Source organism: Sminthopsis crassicaudata, chromosome 6, assembly GCF_048593235.1.
Source record: "Sminthopsis crassicaudata isolate SCR6 chromosome 6, ASM4859323v1, whole genome shotgun sequence".
Taxonomy (NCBI): Eukaryota; Metazoa; Chordata; class Mammalia; order Dasyuromorphia; family Dasyuridae; genus Sminthopsis; species Sminthopsis crassicaudata.
This window is the reverse complement of record NC_133622.1, coordinates 232,795,410-232,818,495: the sequence shown is the minus strand read 5'-3', so window position 1 is coordinate 232,818,495 and position 23,086 is coordinate 232,795,410. Positions and strand designations below refer to the sequence as shown.

Genomic DNA, 23,086 nt, shown 5'->3' with positions numbered 1-23,086 from the left:
AAGCAAAGTCATTTTCCATTCCATAGTCTAGTAAAAAGAGCCATTAGGTATATATAGAAGACCTTGCTTAGATCTTGGAGTGTCCTTGGAGCTTCACAAGATCATGGAATTTGGAGCAGAAAAAAACTTGAGCAATCTTTTAATCTAACGCCTCACTTTACAGAAAAGAAAACTGAGCCCGGGAGAGATGTAGTGACTCTCCCTTCATTCCCCAAAGAGGAGATGGAGTTCAAAGGCAGATCGTTTGCTTCCATGTCTGAAGCTCCTTCCACTTCCCTTGCTTTCTTTATCTGTCACATGGGATGTTCAATGCCAGCCCCGCTCCCTTTGCTATGGTTCTAAAGACCAAATGAGGAGATGTTTGAAAAGGGATGCGTCATTCTCTCTGAATTAAGAGAATTCACCCTTCCTAAACTGGGGCCTCCTTAGACAGAGAGATCAGAGATCAGTAGCTATTGCTAGGGGTGTTCCTTCTCATTAATCGAAATACATTTTCAGAGTTTATTACAAAGGGAGTCTTTAAGTAAATCCTGGCCATACTTAGGAGTAATAAGTAATAAAATCATTTCCCAGAGTATGAAGGGAAAAGGCAATTTTAACTTCCCATCATAATCTTTTTTTAAGACAGAAACGGACCTTCATTTCCTCCCAGATTAAAATTTATTCATCAAAAACAATTCTCCTTTCTAATGCAGACTGGGCAAGAAGATAGTTCATAATTCTACAAGAATAACCAAAATTTATAAGCTCTTACTACATGCCAGTGCTAATATTTCCCAATATTTTCTCGTTTGATCCTCCAAGCAATGCTGAGAAGAGTGCTACTGTTATGCTCATTTTACAGTTGAGAAAACTGAGACAGGTAGAGATGAAGTGACTTGGCCAGAGTCACACAGTCAGCAAAGTATCTGAGGACTGGATCTGAAGTCAGGTCTTGCTGGCTCCAGCCCTTGGTGCTCTCTGACAGCATGGTAAGCTGAGGTTTGTAGAGAAGTTCTAAGATCCTGGGGAGACAGCTGGGTTCTATTTTGATGTACCCTGGACTCACTGTGTAGGATATGATTTCTGCATATGTTTATTTTCTATATATTTGTATATGTAGACGTAGCCTCCCCCAGTAAGGCCCTGGAGAACAAGGGCAGTTTCAGTGTTTCACCTTTGATCCCAAGCTCTTTCTGCAGTCTGGCACACAGCAGGCCCTTCATAAATTCTGGGTGATTGGCTAATTAACACCTCCAATTCACCAAGTTTAAAACAAACCTCCTCCACTTCCCCTCCAAGCTTCCCTATTTCTATAGAAGGCACCACAGATGTCCGTGCCACTGAAATCTGTACCCTTAGAGTGATCCTGGGTAGGTTTTTCTCTCCCTCACCTCCAGACCCAATTGGGTGCCAAGGACTGTCCCTTCTACCTCTACCATCTCTCTCACACAGGTATTGAAGAATGGCTCCCATCCCCTCAAATGGCTCTCCTCTTTATCGAGACCCCCCATCATCTAGATTATTTCAGTAGTTTCCCAATAGTTCTGTATTCTTACAATCTTTCCTCTTTCTGATCACATCTCTCTGGTCCCCTTTGGATAAAATACAGGCTCTTTAGCCTGGCAGTCAATCAAGGGTCTCTAGAATCCAGCTCCAGTTTCTAATTTATTACACTCCTGCCCTTCACACACTGGACTGCCAGCTCTACCTTCAAATCCAGCTTTCCATCCCCTGCCTCCATGCCCTCAGCCCAAGGCTAGATTGTCCTTTGAGACCCAGCCCAGAGTTCATCCCTTCAGTGAAGTCTAGCATGCTACTCCTAGCTGCCAGTTCTCTTTCCCTTTTCAGATCACATTGTATTAGGACCTGGAATGGAACCACGGCCCCAAATAGACCCTTCACTTCTCTTAGCCTCTGCTTCATCATAAAAAAAGCAAAGGGGCCTGCACTGCAAGGCCACCCACTCCAGGAACCCTCCGTTATCTTAGGGGATTTTCTTCATTTTCCTCAGGAGGTGAGTCTCTCTAAACACCACCCAGCACAGTGCCTTGTAGCCTTGGAACTCTCTGGCTTTGAGTTTCCTCCCCTACACAATGAAAATGCTGGATAAGATGACTTCTAACATTTGTCCCAACCCAAAGGCTTACAGACCTAAAAATCCAATCTCAGAAAATCTACAGGCTGATGTTCAGATAATACAGTTCATTAACTGGACCACAGAATTTCACTGAAAATCACTTACCAAAGAGTACAGGGGGAGAAAAAAGTAGAATAGTCAGCCAGTCAAGAAGCATTTATTAAGCACTTAATATGTGTCAAGGGACCATCGAGTGCTGTAGATACAGAGACAGGCAAAAACACTGTCCTGGCCCTCAGGGAGCTCACAGTCTAGTAGGGAAGGCAAAGTGTAAAAAACATATATCTAGGAGGTAGAAAAGTTTGTCCTATGATAACCACAAAGAGGAAAATGCAAAAACCAAACCACAGAAACCATGCCAAAAAAGAGGAAATCCAATAAATACGTTTGTCTACGAGGGTGTGAACAGAGTGCACAAGTGGAAGTGCCATTCACTATAAATATGAGAGGCCACACTCAGTCGCGTTTCCATCTTTTCCAATTCCATCAGTGGGTCCACAATTGTGCACGACGTGGGATGCCGACTAATTAATTCCCTGCTTATCTTCTAAACTGCAGTAGAAAGGATATTTCCAAAGTCAAGCACGATCTCTTCTCTTGCTGTCTTATTCCACCATCACCACCACCACCGGTACACACACACACACACACACACACACACACACACACACACACACACACACTCACCACACTCACACACACACACACACAGCCACACACACACACACACACACAGCCACACACACACACACACACACACACAGACACACACACACACAGACACACACACAGCCACACACACAGAGCCACACACACACTCACACACACACACATACACACACACACATACACACACACACAGCCACACACACACACACACACATACACACACACACAGCCACACACACACACACACACATACACACACACACATACACACACACAGCCACACACACACACACACACAGCCACACAGCCACACACACACACACACACACACACACACACACACACACACAGAGCCACACACACACACAGACACACACACACAGACACACACACACAGCCACACACACAGAGCCACACACACACTCACACACACACACACACACACACAGAGCCACACACACACACTCACACACACACATATACACACACACTCACACACACATACACATACACACAGCCACACACACACTCACACACACACACACTCACCACACACACACACACACACACTCACACACACATACACATACACACAACCACAGCCACACACACACACACACACACACACACACACTCACACACCCCCTAAATCTACCCCAAACCATCCAGTCTCTCATGCTCTTTACCTCCAATCAGTGCTATTAGTTTCACATTGGTCCCAGTCCAGAACATCAGAAACCTACCCTATTTATAACACACACATCCCATTCCTAAAGCAACTTACCAAAATAAAGCCTGCATCTAAATGGGCCCAGGGGCAGCAAGTGCTTCCAAAAACCAACTCAGCCTTCCCAACCAAGACCCTGGCTGCATTCCCCCACCCCCCCCTTCATTCAGCTTCTCCCTGGATGACAGCCCCAGAGGAAAGGTATCCACCCATCACTGAGTGATTGTTGCTGCTAATGCTATCCTTCGTCTCCTGGATCTCCCAATATCTGTCCACTGCATCAATCCCAGTTAACTTCTGTTAAATAAATCACATCTGCCCTCACAAAACACAAGAGTCATTTGACAAGTTGCCAGGCAGTGAGTCACTGGAAAAGTCCGCCATCACTACAGCCTATATAAGATGGAGTTCTCTCTTCTTAGAAGGACTTATTCCAAGAATCTGCCCCAGTATTTCTCAAAGCCTTTGGATCCCATCACACTTTCTTTTCCAGTGTTTTAAACCCCAGCACCTTCTTCCTGCAGAAGAGCCAGCAGGACCCTCCTTCCAATTAAGAAGACAAGGCTCCTGCCCAGTCCAGGCAAGAGCACGAAAAGTCACAGACAGCTCTGTTGTTGGTCTAAGAACACGCTCGTTTTGAAGGCGTTCTTTTTGGTCCACAACAAATCAATAAAACCACAGATTCAGTCAGTCCCCATCTCTAGGCCTGTAGTTGGCTCAGAACAAATCTGAGGGACGGTGCAGCATCAGGCCCCTCCCCCCACAGATCACGCCGGATCGGCGGTGGACACTGACACGAGGCCCGGCTTTGCCTCCCGCTGATAGGATGCCAGAGCTAACCATTCACCTTCCCAGCCCGAATCTCTATGGGAACACTGTAGCAGACCTTCCCTCAGATCTGTTGGGATTTGTAAATGACAGGCCCGGGACTGAACGCGGTTTTCCTGGTACGGGAAATTCCTGGGTCAGGGAAGTCCCCTCCTAACGCACCTTCCCGGCCCCCGCTACCCAGCCGGAGGTGCTCCGAGTACGGAGAAGGGCAGTGACCTGGTCAGGGTCACACGGCCTCTTTCCTTCCCTGTCCGTTACATTTCCGGCATTCCCTTCCCCCATCTTCTGGGGGGCATCTCCCCGACATCCCCGGCTGGCTGAAGGACAGGAACAAGTGGTAGCTTTTCCCACCGTTCTGCGGGCGGTGGGCCTGAGGAGGGCGGGGCTATTTCTTGCCGCTTCCCCCTCCTCCAGCCTCCAGTCAGGGCACACACCCCCTGAACCCCTCCCCCGGGAGAGCACACAGGGGGGAGGTTCACACACCTCACTCCTTCCCACCCCCACTAGGAGGAGCACACTGCTCCAGGGCCACACTGTTTGTACCCCGCCCCCATTGCAAGGGGAGCACCTGACCCCTGACCTCCTCCCCCTCAGGGGGGTCACACTCTCCCCCACCTCCCGTTTGGGGGGCACGCCGCCCGTGCCCGGCCCCGGTCTCACCTCCGCCTCAGGCCCCGCGCGGCGCCCCCGGGCTCCGTCACCGCCTCATGCCCCGGTCAGGGACGACAGGCCGAGGGTACAGGCTTCGGGCCGGGGTCGCCTCCAGTTCCGGGCCGGGTGAGAAAGAGGCCGGCGGCAGCGGACACCCTCGGAGGCCGGCCCAGCCCCCTGACCTGACAGGCTGCGCAGAGCGTGCGGCGAACTGCGCATGCGGGAGCAAAGTGCGAGGCGAGCCCGCGGCCTGGGAGGGCGAGCGCCGTCTGGCGGCCCGGAGGTGCCGGAGCGGGCTCCGCCAATGGAGAAGCGAGGTCCGCCCCTTCCTAGAAGGCGAGCAGCCCCGACCCTGAAAGGGACGGTGTGCGCAAGCGCGGAAAGACGGCGTCTGTAACCAGAGCAACCAAAGGCCGGGAGGATCTCTTCCGCTATCTAGTGAAAACCCTGGGTTAGGACTGGATGTGGATGACAACCTCTATTGTCACCTTTGTTGTTGTCGCTCGCTTGGTTTTTCCTTTCTGATTTTTCCCTTTTTAGCCGGTGTTCTTGTGCAGTGGGACAAATGTGGAGATAGGTCCGGAAGAACTGCGCATGTTCGACCTAGATCCCTCGCTGTCTAGGGAAGGGGGAGGGGAGGGGGAGAAAAATCAGAACACAAGGCTGCGCAGAGTGAACATTAAAAACCATCCTTGCATGTGCTTTGAAACATAAAAAGCTATTATTATTTTTAAATAATGCTATAATAAATTTGTTAATTAAAATAATAATTAATTAATTATTTAATTGTTCATTTATTAATAATTAATTAATATAAGGAAATGATCAGACTCAGCCGCTGTCTTCTCGCTGCCCGAAGAGTGGGCCGGGAGTTTGTCCGTGCCCACAGCAGCCACGGGCCCTTATATTCACATGGCTCAGCACGGATATAGTTGTGTTTTATTCTCAAAAAGTGTCACAGAGGCGCGGACAGAGCCCAGCCCTGAAGTCAGGAGGACCGAGTTCAAATCTGGTCTCGGACACTTCCTGGCGGGGTGACCCCGGGCCAGTCACTTACCCCAGCCTCAGGGGGGGAAAAAAAAGTCCAGGCTGTGTCTGCTGGAAACCTGTCTGGGAGGTCTCTCCAGTTGGTTGTTGTGGGAGACGGCTGAGAGGGGGGCAGAGGACGAGGACTGAGCCTATAAAGGATACACAAAGGCGTTGATAAAAATGTATTTGAAAGCTGGCCCGGAGCACCCGGTCTTGCCTCTGACGCGCCGGCTGTGAGTCCTCAGGGTACGGGTGCCGCCCCGAGTCACGAGCTGCTGGGAGGCCTCCGGCCGGCACCGCAGGCCGCTCCTCGCCCCGGCTCTGACGTGCGCACAGCTCGTCTTCTCCAGGAGAGCAGGCTTTGCTCGGTCTCTGGGCCCCCCCTAGGCGGCCGCTGATGCACGGCTCTGTTACGCTTGCTCTTCTGCGGCCAGACAGGGAGGAAACCTTGTCGCCAGCCCACGCTCAGCATCCAGCCTCTTGGGCCCCGGGTCAGAGGCCGTCTCACCTCGACTGCCTGCTCTTCTCCAGGGGCTGGCGGGGGGAAGGGGCCCTGGCCACCTGGGGCTCCTTCCCAAGCACCTCCCGCACCCGCTGCATGCCTGGGGGAAGGAGGGAAGGAACAAGCTGCAGGGGGTACCAGTGGGAACTGGGAAGGAGGGGCTAGGAAAAAGGAAGGGAGGGAGGGAAGGAGGGAGGAAGGGAGGGAGGGAGGAAGGAAAGGAGGGAGGGAGGGAGGGAGGGAAGAGGGGAGGAAGGGAGGGAGGGAGGGAAGGAGGGAGGGAGGGAGGGAGGGAGGGAGGGAGGGAGGGAGGGAGGGAGGGAGGAAGGAAGGGAGGGAGGAAGAGAGGAAGGGAGGGAGGAAGGAAGGGAGGGAGGGAGGGAGGGAGGGAGGGAGGGAGGGAGGGAGGGAGGGAGGGAGGGAGGGAGGAAGAGAGGAAGGGAGGGAGGAAGGAAGGGAGGGAGGGAGGGAGGGAGGGAGGGAGGGAGGGAGGAAGGGAGGGAGGGAGGGAGGGAGGGAGGGAGGAAGGGAGGGAGAGAGGAAGGGAGGGAGGGAGGGAGGGAGGGAGGGAGGGAGGAAGGGAGGGAGGGAGGGAGAGAGGAAGGAAGGGAGGGAAGGAGGAAGGGAGGGAGGGAGGGAGGGAGGAAGGAGGGGAGGAAGGAAGGAAGGGAGGGAGGAGGGGAGGAAACACTTATTAAGGTGGGGAAGTTCTAGGGGAGGAGCCGTACAGCAAACACAAGCCCCAAAAGATCAAAAGGAAGGGAGAGGAAGAAAAGAGAGTGAGATATGGAGATAATTTTAGGGATACAGAGTTCAGCATCTAGTAGGAAGAAGAGCGGCACGGGCTCAGTGCCCGGGAAAAGGGCATTTCTCTCACCCAGCCGCAGTCTGTGAATCTTGTCGGAGAAGACCAGGCGGAACCAGCCAGGTTCCTTGCACTCAAAGGCCTTTCCACAGGACAGAAGCACCTTGTGGTCCAGGAAACGGCGCCACAAGGAGAAACTCCTCCTCGAAGGTGTCTGTACGCAGGTACTAGGAACAAGGGAAAACAAAGCAAGAAGCTCAGAAGCTTTGGTCTCCCAACTTCAAATCCTCCCCCTCTGAGAACCATTTTCCATCAGCTGCCAAGCTAACATCCGGCTACGTCCATTCTCTGTTCTCCATCCATTGCTCCCTTGCTCAAGATCATCTAGTGGCTTCCTATTAATAGGCCCCTAGGATAACACTCCTTTCCATGTGATTTTTCTAGGTATATTGTTCATTACAGGAAACTTTTCCTGATTTCCTCCCCCAATACACACACACACACACACACACACCCTCTACTTGCTAATTTTCTCCATGTCCAAAAGGACTTTCTAATTATTTTCTTTATTTTGCATTTATTTATCTATTTGGACTTTTGAATCTTTTCACCCTCCTCTGCCACAGGACATAAGGTGGATTCCATTTTTGTGTCTGGATCGGAGAGGTCAGTGCTGGGCACATAAATGCTCATTCAACTACTGGATGAAGAAGTCCTTGCTTTATCTGACCAGAATTGACCCTAAACCACAACTGTCCTTACTTTTCTCAGGTCTATCCAGACGAAGAAGCCAGCTTTGGTCCTGAGGAAGGGGACGCCCAGGGTCTCCAGCTCCTCCGTGACGTAGGCGTGGGCAGCCCTAAGCCGGGAATGGTTTTCGGAGAGGTACACCTGGTCGATCCAATCTGTCCGAGTGGAAGGGAGCCCCAAAGAGAAATTGTGCCAATGCACCAATTCTACTGGACATCACCCCACTGAGTTTGACAGTAGACGCTTCTCCTCCCTACTAACTTTCAAGACTCATCACAATGGGGGAGAAGAGCAAATCTTATTAACTGGAGAGTTCTCCACACCTTCCCCAGATTTTTTTAACTGACCCATGACCCCCCCCCAGCTTCAGGCTGGAAGCCCAGCTCTGTCACCTCGGTCCCGAAGCAGCTGTGCCATCTGGTACTGGGTAGTGCCACAGAGGCCATGCAGACAACCGAGGGAGGCCACGGCATTGGCTACGTCCTGATTCTCTGTATAGAGAGTGGCAAAGCGCACGCCTGAGATCCCAAAGTCCTGTAGAAGAAACACTCTGAATATTGGCCAATCCTCCCTCAACTTCCAGAGGGAGTTCACTCCAGTATTCTGAGTTTGGTCTGATGGGGGGCTTACCTTGCTGGTCCCCCATATCACGTGGGTCTTCTGCGGATCAGGAAGCCTGTAGTGAGGATATACACAAAGGAACAGGAAACACAATATGATCCACTAGAAAAAGCACATGACTCTCAGTACTCAATGGAGGGAGGGAGGGATGGGTGGATGGATGGATGGATTTAGGGCCTAACACTGGCTGATAAATCACTTAATTTCTTCTTGTTAGTTTTCCTCACTTAAGCCTCTCAAGGCAGTGGAAAGAACCCAATGGCTTTTCAGAACCAAGAGATTCAAAATCAAACCCCAGCTCTGACATTCACCCGCTGAGTGACCAAAGGCAAGTCAATACATCTCTCTACGCCACAGCTTCCTCATCTGAGAAATGAGGATTTTAATTTCCCAAAGTACCTCACAGAGTCATTCACAGAATCGATGGGTTACGGATGACAGCTGGCATTGATATGGGCTTCAAGGCTTACAGAAGATAGGCATTGGAGCTTCATAAGAATCTTATATCTTAGATGTTGCTATTATTCCCATTTTACAGATGAAGAAACTAAGGCTGAGATAAGCTATTACATGACTTGTCCAAGGTCACACAGGTAACAAGACCTCAGACCCCTTTCCACCACACATGCTACCCCTCAGAATGAAGGCATTCAGAGCTCACGTCCCCTGTTGGTTTTCATTGGAAGCATTGCTCAGGAGAAGGAAGCCCCAAGGTGCAGGATGTTCAGGAAGCATGAAACTGGGCCATATGCAGAGGTTCTTAGAGAACTGGCTCCCACAGCAGCCCATATCCCGGGTAACATGCTCTAATCAGGGGCTTTCTAGGGAGTGGGGAATGTGTCCCAGTTCCTACCAACACAGCCTCAGCCCTCACCTGTCCATGCTTAGGACACTTTGGAACATGGCGGACTTGTCAAAAACTGACAACATGTATATCTCATCCACTATCACATGAAGCTCATGCCTAGATGGGAAGAAAAGAGAGATAGTAAAAGGGACCCTGGGGCCCACCTGATAGACCGTGACACCTTTGTCCCTATCTCTCATCAAGGAATACCAGGAGCTGCAAGGCAATCCCAATAAGCTTTGGAGAGAAAGCACCTCTACATGCAGAAAAAAAACAATGCAGATTGAATGTACATCAACACATACTATGTTCATTTCTTTTTCTCTGGGTTTTTTTTCCTCTCCCATGGTTTTTCCCTCTTGTTCTGATTTTTCTCTCCCAACGTGATTCATAAAACAATGTATATTTTTAAAAATAAATAAATAATGGAACTCCATGGTCAATTCCAACATCCACAGACCAATCAATGAATGGCTCTTTTTCCAGTGGGGGTGAGTGGGTAGAATCGACCATTAGCCCGCTTCTCTACTCTTCCCCAAATCCCAACCTACTACAAGTAGATGGAATAGATAGATAGATAATTTCATATAATATAAATAGGTATTTCAGAAGGAGATTCTATCACTTCCCACCAACACATACATAAGGACTAAAACCTGAGAGCTTCCTACTTTCAGCCAAGTATAATAAGGGGGGCGGGGGAAGGAAGGGGCAAGATCATACCTCTTTGCAAACTCCAAGTACTCCTGCAGCTGTTCCTGAGAGTAGATGTCTCCCAAAGGGTTATGGGGGTTGATGAGAATGAGACCTCTGACATTAATTCCCTGAAACAACATGAGCATGTGGATGGAGTGAATGGAGCAGGAAGCGGGTAACTTAACTCCATCCACCCGCTTAACTTTGTCCATCACCACCCCCATAGTAAGAATCACAACTCAGGACAATGTCACAAACTGTTAGAGCTGGAAAGACCTTCAGAAATCAGAGATGGCTGGGAGTGCAATAGATTGCATGGGTCTTGAATCTAAAACTCCTGCCTCAGAACCGCCCTTAAGACTTATAGTCCTTCTCACCTACTCTCTCTACCTCAGTTTCCTCATCTGTATGATAAAGATAGCACCTCTCTCTCAGGGTTGTCATCAGAATAAGATAATATATATGATGTGCTTTGCAAATCTTAAAATTCTGAATGCTAGACTCTCTCATCTCTGAAGACAGAATGCCTCCATATCACAAGTCAAGAAACTCAGTTCAAGGAAGGAAAGGAAACTTAGGATTATTAGCAATCTGTTGGAGAAGATGAATCCTTTCACGATTATTTCCCACTCAGAAGAACCATCTATTTGTTTATATGCCCCCCAAAAGAACCCACAGACTCCCAAAGCCCGAGAAAGAATCAGCCTTGATTGTGTCATCAATTTCCATCCACTGATTTTGGGCTGAGATCCACATACCTCAGACATGGCTCCCTGAAGGGCTATCTCCAGCTTCCTCACTGTAAGTTGGAAGGGGCGGCTATCCATCCCTGTGACCTGGAAAAACTTTTAAAATTATTTGTGTTCAATCCCACTGATGAACAACATCCTGAACTCTAAGTCACCCTTCCTTCCCATACTTCTACGGCTCCCTATCCCCTCTGGGATTGCAAATAATCTCTTAATTTGACAGTTAAAACCTTTATAACCTGACCCCAATCTATCTTTCCAGCTTCCTCACACATTGCTCTCTTTCATATTCCCTACAGTCGAGTCAAATTGGATTTCTTATTGCTTCTTTATGCACAGCTTCCATTTTTTGTCTCCTTGCCTTTTAATTAATTGGTTGTTCTCTTGAAATGCATTCCTCTCTTTCCAATGGGGGCGGAGGGTGGAATCAGTCAGTAGACAGCCCCCTTCTCTACTCCTCCCCAAATCCCTCGTCTCAAACCTACTACAAGTAGATGGAATCCATATTTCAAAAGGTAGCCCTTCTTTCCTTACCCACACCTCTTAGAATCTCTAGGCTCAAGAGTGCTCAGCTCAGGTACCATTTCTCAGGAGACTTTTCCCAATTCCCATAGTTGCTAACAGCAACCCCCCCAAAAGAAATCCTTTATATAGATTTTGCATGTACTTTGTAAACAGATATGACACTCAATGTCTCTCTGCTTCAGTTTCTTAATCTGTAAAGATGGGAATCATAATAGCACCTACCTTCCAGATTGGGTGGGATCCAATGAGAATCAAATGAGATATTTGTAAAATTTCTGACACTATACTAGGTGTTTTTTACGTTACATTATGTCTATGTTGTCAACTGATAAAATAGCAGTTCCTTGGAAGCAAACAATGTTTCATTTTTGTCTTTGTAACTTCAGTGTCTAGCATAACACTTGGCAAATAGGAAGTGCTTAGTAAAATACTTATTGATTGATTAGAGGAACTATCTTTCACATACATGTCTGTGTGGGACAAATATTCACAGGAGTGTGTGTCTCGCCCTCCCCACCTTGCTACATTAGCCTAGAAGACTAATTCCATTTCTTCTCCAGTTTAGTGCTTGAGGTCCATTGAGAATCCCAACCTGAGATTAGCCCTGAGGTATATGGAAGGTGATAAGTGACTTCTCTTCCCTTTCACCTCTAGTCCTGGCTACTTCAGATGCATCGTCTTCTCCACCTCAGTGCACATTCAAAACTCTGAAAATTTCCTTTTCTCTTAAGCTCGGATTCCCATCTGGGAGTCCTGGAATCTCTTACCCCGCTATCCAGATGAGCATAAACCAGTCGAACATTCCCATAGAGATATACGTGTTGAGTGATGGCTCCATAATAAGGGCTGGAGATCAGAAAAGCCTCTGAAAGCAGAGTAGAAAAGGATGTCATTCTAATGAGATTCTCTCCTACCATCCTACTCAGCAATCTTTACCCCATCCCTACTTTCCACTCCCTTGCCCACCCCAACCCTCTCTGGTTTTTTAGGAACATTTAATAAGAGTTTGGCGTTATGTTTTGTTTTTTGGCTTTAGAAGATTTTTATATCTCCCAACATTCCAACCCCAAAGTTGAGACCTTGGGGGTCCTCGGAAGCAGTGTGATACAGTGTAGTCAGAGCTCCATCTTATGTGACAAGACTTGGAAAAGATGGGGTATTGGGGGTGAGAAAGACTGAAAAGTTGAGATTTTATATCTGTGTAAAATGAAGGTTTGCTTGACTGAATATTTACAAGGATTTTGATTTTTTTTTAACTGGAAGAGTAGGGGGAGAAAAAAATTTAATAAAAAAATTAATATGTTTAAAAGGGTAAAATGGAATGATAGGGTTAAATTTAATAATCTCTATAACCCCTACCAGCTCTAAACTGATGATTCTATAAAGGTAATCCTGGCCCAGGAAATCTGATCAGAAATACAGAATTTCACCAAAATGTATCATGCCTTTTTTATTTCCTTCTGAGAGAGAATTTTTTTTTAACTGTGGAATACATTATAACACAATGAACAAAAGAAGCACAGTTCAATAGGTACCCCACACATCATATCTGAATAAAATACAAATGGATTAACAATTCATTTATTTTATGATTATATATCACAATTATAGATAATTATATAATACATAAATTTAGTATTATATATTTAAATCTCAATTAGAGATCATCCCTCTGCAATGCCTTCTTGTTTCTTATAGTGTATTTTCTTTAGATTTTTTTAAAAGTCTTCATTTGTTACTTTCATTCCACATTCTCTTAGAGCCATCAGACCAGGTTCTGTACAAATTGCCTTGATGTCTGCTCCAGAGACATCATCGTTAGCCAGAAAAAAAATCATCTAAAGTTACATCATCTGCCAAAGTCATTCTGCTTGTATGACTCCGAAAGATGGATTTCTTGGACTTTTCATCTGGCAGACAGAACTTGATCTCCTAGTCAAGACATCCGGGCCTAATTAGCGCTGGATCCAAAGTTTCCATTCAGTTTATGGCCATAACCATTTTCACATCTCCCCTAGAGGCAAGTCCATCCAAGTGATTTGACAATTTTATCATTGTTCGCTGAATTTTTCTTTCTCCATCTGAATCTGAATTGTACCTTTTGGTCCCAATGGTGTGAATTTTATCAATGAAGACAATTGATAGAGCACGTTCCTCAGTTACTCAGAAAAATTCTCAAACAAATTTGGGCTCATCTCCTAAATGCTTTTGAGTAAGCCAATAATGCTGAGGAGGGCTGTTCAGGTCAGGTTTGCTGTAGTTTTGACTCACAAGGTTTTATTTAGGCCAGACAGACCACACAGAATGGCTCTTTCAGATGGTTTAATCCTCATCTCTTCCTAATACTGAAGATGAGTGAGGAAAAGCTCCACTGATGCCTTCATTTTTAAACTCCACCAATAATAGTGTACGCCTCCTGTAGAACCATCCCCACTTTTATCCCCACCGAGGGGTTCATCATCATCAGAATGCCTACCGCAGCATGAACCTTATGGGGAAGAATAGAACATCCCGGTTCTGGAAGATCCTCGTCTATAAATGACAGAAAGCTGTGATCCCATAAAGGTCAACACAACAGCATGATTATCATCAATGATCTCCTCTAAGGTCCCTACAGACACTGAGGTCCCTCTCAGATCACCCATCTTTAATAGTTCTTCCTCTTGCTTTTCTTCCAGTGGCTTTACTGTTCTTGATTTCTGAAGAATTCTTCTTCTACCAGAAGATAATTTTTAATCCCCCCCAATTGCAACAATTCTAGACTGCATTGAATGTGAAATGTTACTGGGGCATTTTACTGGAAGTATCTAGTCCCTTTGTTTTCTTCTTTTTCCCCACCCTAGTTGGAACTGGAGATTATAGATACAGATATAGATATAGATATAGATATAAATTACATTGTCCTTGCCATTTCCAGGACCACCTCTATCACTTTGATTTTGACCCATCCTGATTCTAGTTCCACTACGGTCTCCTCTGACATTAGAAATCCATTGACTCTTTCCAAAATATAACATTTCTTTGTGAAAAGCAGCAATGGGATTATAGAGTCATAGATTTGGACCTTAATCATCTGGTTGAAACCCATTTTTTTTTACTGATGAGGAAATGGAGGCCCAGAGAAGTGACCTGTCCAAGCTCAGGCTGTTCTAAGTGGCAAATCCAGGATTTTTACCCAGGATCCCTGACTCTAAAACGAACAATCTTTCCAATGCCTCAGTATAATGTCCCTTCATTGATCAGAGGTTTGCTGTTGTTTTGTTGATAAGTCATGTCTTTGTGGCCCCATTTGAGGTTTTCGAAGCAGAGTCACTGAAGTGATTTGTCATTTCCTTCTCCAGTTCATTTTACAGATAAGGAAACCGAGGCCCACAGGGATAAATGCCTTGACCAAAGTCACACAGCTAACAAGTATCTGAAGCCAGATTTAAACTCAAATCCTCCCTAATTCCAGCACCCTAGCTGTCCCTCTCACATGATTATTCTGTTGAAAAGGAGACAGAGCCCTGAATGGGGAATGAAAAGAGTGTCTTGAGTCTTAAATTCTACAGGCCCTTTAGCTTCATTCTAAACCAATCAATCAGTAAACTTTGGAACCCTCGGTGGCTGACCCCCATGGCAGGACACTCCTGCTGAGACTGCCTCAGAAACAATCACTGGATTCCATACACAGCAAGCAGCCTGCCCACCTACCTCCATTTCTGCTTTCCATTTTTTCCCTAGCAAATTCACTGTCAGTACTCCTGTTCTACTACCTTACTGTAACCATCAGACTTCTGGGAAGGCAAAAAGAGAAAAATTGGGGACTCCAGACTATATCACTACATTTCTATGAATTCAAATTTTCCCATTGAAAAGATAATCCTTGCCCACTACTAACCAATAGAATTAAGAGATATATAGATGCATGCATACATAAATGCTGTGTATATGTACATGTATATGTGTGCATACAAGAAATTGCCTTCATCACAAGAACCCTGGGAGGTAGGTAATAGAAGTATTACTATACCCATTTTACAGATGAACTAACTAAGGGAGAGGAAATCAATTGGATAACATTATAGAGATACTTAAATAGCAGGATCAGGATTTAAAAACTAGGTGTTTCTGATTCCAATTTTGTTCCTTTTTACATTTCCTGATACCAATACGATACAATGAATAGAAACCTGAATTTGGAGTCAAAAATTGGTTCAGATCCCAGCTCTTTTATCTACTACCTGTGCGACCATGGGCAAGTCACTGTGGGCCTCAGTTTCCTTCTCTAAAAATCAACGAAGTTCAACCAAATAAGGGGTTCTTAACCTTTATTTACCATGAATCCTTTTGACAGTGATTTACCACATTCACAATCATTCTCGTAATAATGTTTATATTCATAATTGAAAGAAGTGCTAAATTTCAGTTAGAGATGAGTGAAAATAAAGATGTAATTTTTTTCTATCCAAGTTCATGGACTCTTTAAAATCTGTCTTCATGGTCCTTCTAAAATCTGTCTTCATGGACCCTCTAAAAAACACCTTCATGGACCCTCTAAAATCTGTCTACAGACTCCTTGGTTGAGAAGTGGGAGCTATTTATAAACACTAGATTAAGAATTCTTGGATTAGATAATCACTAAATTTCCTTCCAAATCTTAATCTATGACCAAGAAGGCATTAGAAAAAAAGGAAAAATGATGCTCTCATTCTTGATGTGAAGGTGACTAAGCCTAGTACCTGGGGCATTATCAGTTACTCCTGATCACATCACAACCCAGATCCCAACACCCTGTGACTCAGAAAAACTCACCCCCTGGATTACACAGGACTGTAGCCAAGGCAGAGAAGAGGGAGGCACAACCATTCACTACCACCACCTGAGGAGACACAGGAAGGAAGGGAGAAAGAAAAGAAAGAGGGAAAAGAGAAGGGAAGGAAAGGAGAGAGGGAGAAAGAAAGAAAAAAAGAAGAGGGGAAGGAGAAAAGAAGAGAAGAAAGAAAGAAAGAATGGGGAAGGGAGAAAGGGAGAGAGGAAGGAAAAAATAAAGGGGGAAGGAGGGATGAAAGAAGAAAGGAAGAAAGGAAGGAATATTAAATATTGTTTAATACAGTTAAACATAGTAAGTGTTTAAGCAATGTTTACTGTCTGATGAGATGACGGATGGATAGATGGATGGACGGACGGATGGATGGATACTTCCTACCCAGAATAGGAGAAGGATGATAAATACAAAGAACTAAGAAAACTGCCAGCTAGGCCAGCCTCTACCCCATCTCCCACCCAGAAAGCACACCCATTACCCCCAAGTCCCCAAGGGGATTAAAAACAAGATTACCCACATTCTCTGGCTTGAGGGGAACAGGGGCCTTGCAGTAGTAGGTCAGGAATCCAGCCACCTCATCCCGAAGCCTGTGAAACAAGCCAACAAACATGTGGAATGAGGCAGCAATGATGGATTGCAAAGCCATATCAGGCTGACCTTCAGGATCATCCTCCCTCCCTGCCCAACCCCTGGCCATGGCTTATGGAGACTTCCATCTCTGAAGGCCAAGGTTCAAAGGTCCCTCCAGCTCTGACATTCTCTGTTCTATGGTCCTTTCTAGCTCTGACATTCCCTGTTCTAAGATCCTTCCCAGAACTGACTTTCTCTGTTTTAAGGTCCATCCCAGCTTTGACATTATCTGTTCTAAGGTTCCCTCCCAGATCTGATGTTCTCTGTTCTAAGGTTCTTCGGCTCTGACATTCCATGTTCTAAGGTTCCTCCCAGCTCTGACATTCTCTGTTCTAAGGTTCTTTCTAACTCTGACATTCCATGGTCTACGGGCCCTCCTGGCTTTGACGTTGGATGTTTTGAACACATAGTAGGCATGTGATAAATGTTTATTGATTTATTTATTGGCAGGGTACTAGGTTAGGGTTTTTTTTTTCAACTCCAGTCTTGATGTCTTCCAACCTTAATAGTATGTTCTAGGCTAGTCTAAGGTCCCTTCCACCACTCTAAGCTTCCTCCTCTGTAATAGATGGACTTGCTTTACGTGATCTCCAAAGTCCTTTGCAGCCCTAATTCCTATGACCTCAAGGACTGCCTTTTCCCACTTTCCCTAGGAGTCAGTCACCCGTGTCCTCGAAAGCAAAGCAGCTGGGAGCTACTAACCACCTGTGTCCTTTCCAGTCAGGATACTGCAGCAAGGGAGGCTTAATGTGTTGCATGTCCTTCTGATTCAGCTGGTGGGGAAAGAAGAGCAGTGAGAGGTGCACAGGCCTAGGAGATCCAAAGTGGGGAGGGGGAGCAGCAGAAGTCTCCCATGTGAGACAAACATGACTGACAGTTAGCCTCCAGAAGTCAGGAAGTGGTGGATTCCAGTCCTGCCCGGAGCTCCCATTGGCTCAGTAAGCTTGGGGAAGTTGCCAGTTCCCAAGCATCCCCTACATCAGTGGAATCACAACGACAACCAGCCCCTAAAAACAAATCTGGGGCTTGTATTATCTAGCCTCCCTCCCTCACGGGACCGCTGTGGACAAAATGAGAGAAGGTTTCTTAAGAACTTGGTGAGAGCTAATTGCACGTTTGTGTCAACGGCCAGACTGTAATACAGCCCCATGAAGGCAGGGGCGGTGTCGGGATTGTCCAGAAGACACTTAATGATGCTTCATGTTAGTGCTTACTGTTTTACCAAATGTGTTTCCCATGAGAACCCTGGGAAGCATTCGTAGCATTTACTTCATTTTACAGATGTGGAAACTGAGGTCCTGAGAGAATTCAGAAAGAGAGGATAAGTAGGAGGCTCAAATCTAATATTCTCTCCTCTGTGAGAGAATACACATGAGAATACACACCCACACACACACACCCACACACACACACACACAATCTAGATAGACACAAGCACACAGCCCAGACAAAATCACTCACCTGGCCATGCCTTTTGTCTCCCATGCCTTCCCTTTCCTGCCTCGGCTACCCCTTTAAAGACCATTCCCACAATCAAGAAAAAGAATTGTGATGTTCCCCCCTCAGTGGTTTCTCCGATATTCCCTGGAGACATTCAAGGAAAAGCAGCAAGAATATCTTCAATTGAACACCCAAGACTCACCCGGCTGGACAGCAGGTCAAAACAGAGCTTGTTTTCACTGGTCCCAAGGTTAATGATTCCCTGGAGGTTGGAGGGAGAAAAGAAGAAGTGGGACAGGTATAGCAGACAAGGCTGCTTCTGTAAGGGGGGGGGGGAGACCCTACCCTAACCAAGGCCATGGCCTAGCAGGACCCCAACAGGTCCCTCCACTCTTTGAGTATTCCATTCTTATAGGAGCAAAAAAGCATGAAGTCTCTTGATAATGATAGAATTTACATAATTCTTTAAGGTTTGCAAAATACTTTGATTCTCAAAATGCCATGAGACAGGTGAGGATCCCTATTTAATTTTTGTAGTGAGCAAAAACCTACTTTTCTTGCCCTTCCACTTTTCCCGCATCCAATGGGAAAAAAAAGAAAAAGAAAATTTTTGCAACAAATATACATAGCCTAACAAAACAAATTCCACGATTAGATATTAGTTAAATATTTCATTTTACAGATGAGGAAATGGCTCATATTTAGTAAGTAGGCTGAACTAAATCATTCATTTCCAAATTGAAAAAAAGGGAAATCTATCTACAAAGGGAGAATGAATTATTACAGAAGCCCTCAAAATTACAGGCAATTCCATTCCAACATACCTTCTGAGTACTTGATAAATAATGTCTCACACATATAACTATTCCTCAAAAGTATGTATAATGAATGCAAATTCATCTTGATGCATTACTAAAGAATAACACTTTTTATCTTAATGGGTCTTTTCAATTAGCATGTATTACTAGTATAACTACTGTCATGTACATGTCTGAAGTATATTTTTGACATTTAAATGGAGTCTTCATATTTGGAAAGTTTAGGGACCACTGCGTTAAGTGATCTTTAAGAATCTTTTCAGTTTTAATGTCCTTTGTTCTCAAAGTACCTTCCAGTTGTGTCAAGATACAATCTAAGGTTTATCTCAGCTATGATATTTTATGCTCTAGTACTAAGGTCTCTGCCAGGTCAGACATTCTATGTTCTAAGATTCCTTCTATATCTAATATTTTATATTTTAAGGTCCTTTCTTACCTTCACACTGTGTTTTAAGGTTCTTTCCAGTTCTTGAATTTTATATTCTTCAAGTCTTTTGAGTTCTGATATTTTATGTTCTAAAATTCCTTTCAAAAATAAAATTTCTTTCAATTCTAATATTTTAAATTCTCTATTCCCTCCCCGCTGTGAGATTTCAAGTCCTACATTCTAAGATTTCTTCTGGTTCTGATATTTTATGTTCTAAAAATTCCTTCCAATTATATTTTATATCCTAGTTTTCACCCCCTCCCTAGCTGTGACATTCTAAGTTCTATAATCTAAAGTTCCTGCCAGCTCTGACAGCATGATGTTCTTATGTCTCTCCTCCTGACATTCTAGGTTCTGTCTTATAAGGTGCCCTTCCAACGCTAACATTTCTATTGTTCTTTATTAAAAATCCAGAGTTCCAGGTCAGGGCCAATACATGGCAAGGAATCATAAGCATTTCTCCTGAGTCCATAGATATGACAAGTTCTTGACTACATTAAAAAGTAGGATCAGACTATTCTTGAAATGTAAGTCTATTTGGGGGTAAGAAAAGTCCCCTTCCTAATGAGATATGGGAGGGACTTAGATCTTAAGGTTTTAGTGATGCTTAATTTGAATAAGATTTCAGGCTTCAGTAAATGAATCCAAACCAGAGAGTCAGTAGCTCCATTGTAGTCTGCCTGGGTATCACATCCAATTCTACAACCCAATTTTTTTTTATTATTGTTGTTATGGAGTCTATAATCATCAAAACTATGAATATTTCATTATGCAAATAACAGAAAATAGGATTATATGTGTAACTGGGAACTTGTTTTAAAGTATATATTTTGTTTAGGTTTTAAAGTATATATTTTTATTTTTATATATTTTATAATGTTTTCAAGTATATATTTTGTTCATGCTGTTTTAAAATATATATTTAATCAAACATTGTAAAAAAATAAAAAATAGGGTCAGAAATAGGGGAAACAGTAAAGAGTTACTACTGGAAGATTGGATACAGTCAACTAAGAAAAAATATAAGACAATTCTATTTTCATACTGGGGAAAGTGAAGGTAGGGAACCCATCACTTCAGTTGATTATATAGGTTGAAAATATAACTACAACTACTAAAAATTAGATAAATTCATAGATAACACTGCTTTATAGTCATTGTAAGGAACTGGGACATTTAGAAGAGAAATTCCTATCTCTTAGTCATCATTTCCTTTCAACAAATTATCCATTACTGATGCTGACTGAGGAAAGTAATCGGGCTAGATTTAGGTCAATAATCCTTTAAGGAAAAAGAGTCATCTTTTTGGAACACCATATTGTGTGTGTATATGTATATGTATATATACACATACATATAATACATATTATATATATATATGTGTGTGTGTCATCAAAGGATGACACATGATATATTTATATCATGTGTCATCCTTTGATTTAATTAGTACAAGTTCACACACTCTCATGGACCACTCACCTCCATGGCTATAGTGATTCATTGCTTCTGGTACGTATTTCTGAATTACCGAGATGACTCAACATATGGATCCAGCCTTGCTCTGTTATTATGGCTATAAGCCATAAAGGATCTACATGGAACCAAACAGGGCTCAGGTTGCAGACCCCTGAGTGAAATGGACTGGGGGATCTGAAGCAGATGTTGATTCCTACATTGCACACTCCAAATGAGGCTCCTGTTCACTCACAGAGTCTCAGGAGACAGATTTCTCAGGGGTTACACAAGCCAACCTAAATGCAAGCAAGGGCTTCCTTGACACCATTCCCACAAAAGTTCCTCCATATTTTTCTTGGAGACTTTCAATGGGATAGAATTCACCACCTTCCATCACAGCCCATTCCACATTTGAACTACTCTAATCATTAGGAAGTTTTTCCTTACAATGAACTTTGGAAATCTGCCTCTCACTCGTGGTTCCTAATTTGGCCTTTTGAGACCAACTAGGGCAAATCTACTACTTCTTCCCTATCAAACCCTTTAAATATCTGAAAGCAACAAATATGTCTCTCCAGGTCTTCTCTTCTCCAGTTTTTTTAACTGATCTTTGTATGGTTTAGTCTCAAAGCCCTTCCCATCTTGATTGTCTTCTTCGGAGGCTCTGAAACTTGTGGTACTCTGAACTATATATAACACCCCAGATGTGACCTGATCAGGGCCAAAAACAGCAGGACAATGACTACGTTAGTCCTGGACCCTAAGCACTACGATGCTACTATCATCTTGGGCTTCCATGTCACTTACTGTCTCTTCTTGAGTTTCTGCTTTACTAAAATCTCCAGATCTTTATCATACAAACCAAAAAAAAGCCTATCTGTGCTTCCTTGATCTTACACCTGTGTAATTCATCTTTTTAAAATTTATTTAATTAATATTTTAATCCAAAGATGACTTTATCTTTATCTCTATTAGATTTCATCTTATTTTGCTTTGTCCCTCACTCTCAAATATTATGATAGAGAATAATTTGGACTCCAATTTTATTCCAATAAGTATTAATCAGTTTAATATAATTCCATAGGATTGATGATTTGCTGTGCATATTAGCTGTGAATTGCAAATTGTAAGTTCATTTGCTTAATCAGAGGAAATCAATTAGAGTATTTTCACCCCTTTTTTTTTCCATTTTATGGCACCAGAGGTAACTCAATTACATGGAAAACTTCCCCCCCTCAAGCTATTTTTGTTGCCCCTCTGTCCCTCATGACCCCTCTATGAGATGACCATAAGCACATAGCCAACAAGTGATCCAGCTGCCGGACTGTGGCCTGCCTTTCTACTGGCCTGTTAGACCACAAATGTTTTCATATCTACTCATCAGACAAACCTGTTCATCAACTTTGGTAGGCCCTCCTGGAAGGAAATGATAGGTCTGTCAAGGTCTGCTCACCAGCCTATTTGTCTACCAATGAGATTCTACTTTTTGTGTAGATCTTCCTAGAGGGTTAAGTCTACCCATTGTATTTTTGGCCTGGTCTACCTGTATTGTCTGGGTGTGAAACTAAGACCCTGAGGAAATGGGTATCTCAGATTGTGAGGAAGATTTTCACTTCATTGAAGGGGACCATGGATCTTTTAATAGAGTATCATTGGCTCAGCATTCTGTCTCAGTGGTTTTTCTTGCAAACTGGACAATTTTGAAAGTCCTTACACTGAGTTTTAGCAATGGGATCCCAATGTTCTAATCAAGGTAACAACAGGAGCCTGCTTAGATCAGAAGATTATTCTGTGGAAGCTAAAAAATTAATTGGGAGCTCCCCTAATTGGCAAGATGCAGCTCGAGCTGGAAGCAACCCTATCTCTACATGGTCTACTCCCCAGTGTCTTCCTGTGATTTCCCAGGGCAGGTGCACTCACGTTAGGGTTCTTATCTTCATCATACTCATCCAAGTGGTAGGCTTTATAACCTTCCTCGGCTGCATCCC

The 23,086-nt window shown here is 44.4% G+C and overlaps 2 protein-coding genes and 1 pseudogene across 2 annotated transcripts in view; all 3 read right to left on the bottom strand.

Moving 5' to 3' along the window:
- Nucleotides 1-5,224, bottom strand: part of EXT2 (exostosin glycosyltransferase 2) — a 156,748-nt gene extending 151,524 nt beyond the window's left edge. The window contains exon 1 of the mRNA XM_074273745.1: nucleotides 5,007-5,224. The gene's annotated coding sequence lies outside the window, so the exon portion shown is untranslated. The remainder of the gene's footprint in view (nucleotides 1-5,006) is intronic.
- Nucleotides 5,225-6,394: 1,170 nt separating this feature from the next.
- Nucleotides 6,395-23,086, bottom strand: part of ACCS (1-aminocyclopropane-1-carboxylate synthase homolog (inactive)) — a 20,555-nt gene continuing 3,863 nt past the window's right edge. The window contains 15 exon segments of the mRNA XM_074273746.1: nucleotides 6,395-6,628; nucleotides 7,406-7,523; nucleotides 7,525-7,560; nucleotides 8,096-8,238; nucleotides 8,476-8,617; nucleotides 8,714-8,759; nucleotides 9,579-9,668; nucleotides 10,275-10,375; nucleotides 11,006-11,083; nucleotides 12,289-12,386; nucleotides 16,316-16,382; nucleotides 16,846-16,915; nucleotides 17,661-17,731; nucleotides 18,601-18,660; nucleotides 23,019-23,086. The exon segment at nucleotides 23,019-23,086 is cut by the window's right edge and continues 211 nt beyond it. Coding sequence (XP_074129847.1) covers nucleotides 6,531-6,628; nucleotides 7,406-7,523; nucleotides 7,525-7,560; nucleotides 8,096-8,238; nucleotides 8,476-8,617; nucleotides 8,714-8,759; nucleotides 9,579-9,668; nucleotides 10,275-10,375; nucleotides 11,006-11,083; nucleotides 12,289-12,386; nucleotides 16,316-16,382; nucleotides 16,846-16,915; nucleotides 17,661-17,731; nucleotides 18,601-18,660; nucleotides 23,019-23,086 — 1,286 coding nt within the window. The 3' untranslated portion in view covers nucleotides 6,395-6,530.
- On the bottom strand, nucleotides 13,062-15,880 carry LOC141546244 (26S proteasome regulatory subunit 4 pseudogene; annotated as a pseudogene).